This window comes from Clupea harengus, chromosome 4 (genome assembly GCF_900700415.2).
Source record: "Clupea harengus chromosome 4, Ch_v2.0.2, whole genome shotgun sequence".
NCBI classification, from domain to species: Eukaryota; Metazoa; Chordata; class Actinopteri; order Clupeiformes; family Clupeidae; genus Clupea; species Clupea harengus.
Window position 1 is genome coordinate 25,659,529 of NC_045155.1, and position 5,000 is coordinate 25,664,528.

The 5,000-nt window shown below is 45.3% G+C and overlaps 1 protein-coding gene across 1 annotated transcript in view; it reads right to left on the bottom strand.

The window, feature by feature from the left end:
* LOC105902178 (putative helicase mov-10-B.1) overlaps window positions 1–5,000 on the bottom strand; it is a 28,090-nt gene that overhangs the window by 8,560 nt on the left and 14,530 nt on the right. Inside the window, exons 10-11 of the mRNA XM_031566859.2 lie at window positions 4,635–4,782; window positions 3,514–3,675 (exon numbers count right to left, since the gene is read on the bottom strand). Coding sequence (XP_031422719.1) covers window positions 3,514–3,675; window positions 4,635–4,782 — 310 coding nt within the window. The remainder of the gene's footprint in view (window positions 1–3,513; window positions 3,676–4,634; window positions 4,783–5,000) is intronic.

A 5,000-nucleotide genomic window follows, 5' to 3' on the forward strand; every position in this document is an offset into this window, starting at 1 on the left:
ACACACACACACACACACACACATTGGACATTAGAAGCGAAAAAGCGTAACCGCTGACATAACTCACCCTAGAGAGGGTCCAGAAGATTGCATGTAAAACTCTGACTGTTAGCCGACAGTTTCCGCCTGAAGGCAGCTGAATTCGAGGCATGTGTTAGATACGTTGTGGGGTGGCATGTGTGAGATTAGATGAGGGGTGGTATGTGTGAGATTAGATGAGGGGTGTTACGCCCCAAACGTTGGCGGCCCTATGGGGCGACCTACACTCCACCACTGACTCAAATTAACTACTGGAAACACCTTTTTTTTTAAACCACCAAATCCATGGGATTTATCAATATAAAGAAATACACAACAATTTGAGAAACCATATCAAAACACAACAACTACACGACAGAATCCCAGGCTGAGAGGCAGCAACACCAGCAGTCCCCGAGCTAGAAGCCTCTCTCCTGCAGCAGGAAACTGGAGACTTTAACTGGTGCATCTCATCCGCCAATCAGGGGATGCATTCATGGGAGGGACGAAATCAGAGATGAGTGGGTTTATCAAACAAACATTTTGATAACATGGGCCACTGGAGGTTTCACTCCTGCTAAACAACACGCTGTTCATGGGGAAAATGGCACTGAGATAAAAATAAGAAAACTAGCAAGTACTCAGTTGATGAGGAAAACCAACACAACAAGGGCAAACAGAGGGACAAATGAAGAGAGCAGAAGAAGGATGTTATACTTGTGGGAAAACGGGGCATTGGGCCAGAAATTGCCCGCAGAGATATCCGGGGAGGGGGGGCAGGGGGTGGATACAGAGAAAAAAGAATGACTAGGCGTAGCGGCTAACGAGTGGGGGCCGAGCCCTCCGAGTGTAATCATGTGATTATGTGTAATAATGTTCTTTGACGATAGTGGTGTGGAGGACATGTTGAACAGTAATAATGTTCTTTGACGATAGTGGTGTGGAGGACATTTTGAACATAGACTTTGATAATGTTTTGGCTTTAATGGCTGCCCCAACCAGAGCAAGGCTTACGCTGATAATGGCAGGAACACCAATAACATTTCTGTGTGACTCCGGCGCTCGGCGAACTACAATCACACAATGAGATGTGCCCAGCACAGTGAGATTGTCCGAGGGGAAAGCTTTAACTCTCCACCTCCGGACATCTCAAAACTGAGCCATACACAGAACCCTTTACTTTTGAAGATCCAGAAACAGGAAAACCAGTTCAATTGCAGATCATTGTTTCAAAAACATGAATAATTATTTGGAAAAGATGTAATTTGGGGGTTATTCCAACACCACATGGCCTTACGCCGATACGAGTCAATGCGACAGTGAGGGAGGGAGCAGTAGCGGAATGACAAACTGTTTGTCTGACCACGGAGGAGGAGGCAGAGTTGTCTCCCCGAAGAGTTGTGGTGTAGAGGGCGGACGTAGGTCAGATAAGGGGGCTAGCTCCTGTTGAGATAACACCTAAAGGGTCACATCGACCTTACTAAAGACATTATCCACTAAGAAGAGAAGCTATAGAAGGCATAGCTCCTGTGTTTAAAACACTTAGAGAAAAGGGTGCAATAATACCCAATAATACCCATGGAACACACCAATTTATCCTGTCAAAAAAGGCTCCACCCTCTCAGGGCTGGACAATGCTACAAGATTCACAAGCAGTGAATCAGGCTGGGAGACCGAGAGCCCCCATGGTGCCTGACCCCAGCACTCTGCTGAATGAAATACCCAAGAATACAACTCATTTTTCTGTGATTGGCTTAGCAAATGCATTTTGCACCGAGGGCAAGTTCTGGGTTTGACGTCACTTTTGAAGGAGAACGCTGGACTTGGACTCGGCTTCCTCAGGGGTATGGTGAATCGCCCACTATATCTTCACAAGCCATGAGCTCAAACTTAGCTAAATTGACACCGCCTGGGGGTAGTCATTTGTTGCTTCATGTTGATGACATCTAGTGCTGTGCCACTAATAAAGAGACTTGTAAACAAGATACCATACTTACTGGCCTTGTTGAGATTTTTGGCAGAGCAGTGCAAAGCCACAAGGCCAGTAAGAACAAGTTCCAGCTGTGGTCCACCAAAGTTAAATATCTGGGCTCTGTTATCTCTGCACAAGGTCGATCACTAGACCCAGAGAGAGAGAGAGAGAGCTATTCTGACCGCGCCACAGACACAGACAAGGAAACAAATCATGTCTTTTCTGGGAATGACTATCTTTTCTAGACAATGGATTCCGCGTTAGAAACACAAGCATTAGAGAGTTTGATTTATTCCCAGCCCATGTCAGCGGAAGACATTATTAAAAGGACTGCAGAGGGAAAGCAGGCATTTTGAACATATAAAACAACTGTTGGTCGGTTCTGCTGTCTAAGCGCATCCGTGACGTGACAAACCGTTTGTACAAGCCGTAGACTGTAAAAAAGGTTATATGACATCTGTGTGGGGACCTAAGTTGAGGCCGGTGGCACACTATTCCACACGTCTAGACCCAGTAGCCCAAGCAATGTCTGAATGTTTACAAGCAGTAGTGGCTGCAGCCTTGGCGGTGCAGGCCTCTGGTCCTGTACAGCCCACTTACACTGATACAGACATAGATTCATAGGTTCACCATAGATACAGTATGCCTTTCATATAATATATAGATTCATAGGTTCACCATAGATACAGTATGCCTTTCATATAATATAGATTCATAGGTTCACCATAGATACAGTATGCCTTTCATATAATATAGATTCATAAGTTCACCATAGATACCGTATGCCTTTCATATAATATAGATTCATAGGTTCACCATAGATACAGTATGCCTTTAATATAATATAGATTCATAGGTTCACCATAGATACCGTATGCCTTTCATATAATATAGATTCATAGGTTCACCATAGACACAGTATGCCTTTCATATAATATAGATTCATAGGTTCACCATAGATACAGTATGCCTTTCATATAATATATAGATTCATAGGTTCACCATAGATACAGTATGCCTTTCATATAATATAGATTCATAGGTTCACCATAGATACAGTATGCCTTTCATATAATATAGATTCATAAGTTCACCATAGATACCGTATGCCTTTCATATAATATAGATTCATAGGTTCACCATAGATACAGTATGCCTTTCATATAATATAGATTCATAGGTTCACCATAGATACCGTATGCCTTTCATATAATATAGATTCATAGGTTCACCATAGATACAGTATGCCTTTCATATAATATAGATTCATAGGTTCACCATAGATACCGTATGCCTTTCATATAATATAGATTCATAAGTTCACCATAGATACAGTATGCCTTTCATATAATATAGATTCATAGGCTACGTATAACACCACTGCATGGTGTATGAACATTAATAAGTTAGTACATTATATGTGATTATTACACACACACACACACACACACACACACACTCTCTCACCCACACGCAGACACACACACACACACACACACACACACACACACACACACACTGACCAGGACCAGTGGAGGTATGTGTCGTGGGTCTCTGCTGCTGGCGTAGATGCGGTAGACCAGGTGAGCGTCCGCATGTTCTAGAATCTTCTCACACAGCAGGTCAGCAGCGCTGTTAGAGGGGGCACACGCCAGGATGTGGGAGCAGGACGGAGAACCATACAGCTGTGGAGAGAGGGAACACACACACACACACACACACACACACACACACACACACACACAAACACACACACCATGTCATCGTTCTGTTCACCGCAATTTTAGCTTGGGGCTACACTAGCTGTTAACCACATGATTTGGAGGCGGATGAGCCGTTGGTGAACCGATATTTGCTGTTCTCAATCAGCTCGCTAATGTTAACGGGCTAAAAGGACAATTGATTAACTTAGCTTCAACCCTTACGACGAATGGGGCCCAGTCCAGCCAGGTGAACGCCCAGAGTCATCATCATTAGCAAACAGGTGAGTCACCCACTACCTGCACTCATCTTCATTAGCAAACAGGTGAGTCACCCACTACCTGCACGGCAAGCTGTAAACAGGTAAGCAAACATTCTCTTGGCTTCACTCCAGCATTATGGGACTGGCACCCAGCTAAATGCCCCTGCGGCATGAGAGTGGCACCCAGCTAAATGCCCCAGCTAAATGCCCCAGAGGCATGAGACTGGCACCCAGCTAAATAGCTACGGTGATACTAAGACAACAAGCGTGTTGAACATCACTCTTCTCTATTTAAGCATCAGTGTTTGGATGTGTGGTCATCAGTCCATCACCTGTTTGATGGCATCCACCATGGTGACGGTCTTCCCTCACACACACACACACACACACACACCTGTTTGATGGCATCCATGATGGTGACGGTCTTACTTAACACACACACCTGCTTGATAGCCTGCATGATGGTGACGGTCTTACTTAACACACATACACACACACACACACACACACACACACACACACACACCTGTTTGATGGCCTTCATGATGGTGACGGCCTTCCCTCACACACACACACACACACACACACACACACCTGTTTTATGGCCTCCACCAAGGTGACGGTCTTCCCTCACACACACACACACATCACACACACACACACACACACACACACACACACCTGTTTGATGGCCTCCACCATGGTGACGGTCTTCCCGGTACCAGGAGGTCCAAACAGCAGGTAAGGCGCTGGTCTGGAGACGCCAGCCACCATGCTCTGCACTGCACTGTACTGCTCAGGGTTCTTCTCCAGCTTACTGTCAAACAGCCTGAACACACAGCAGAGCAAACACTCAGTACACACACACACACACACACACACACACAACAGAGCAGAGCAGAGCAAACACTCAGGACACACACACACACACACACACATACACACACACACACACACACACACACACACAGCAGAGGAAACACTCAGTACACACACACACACACACACACACAACAGAGCAGAGCAAACACTCAGGACACACACACA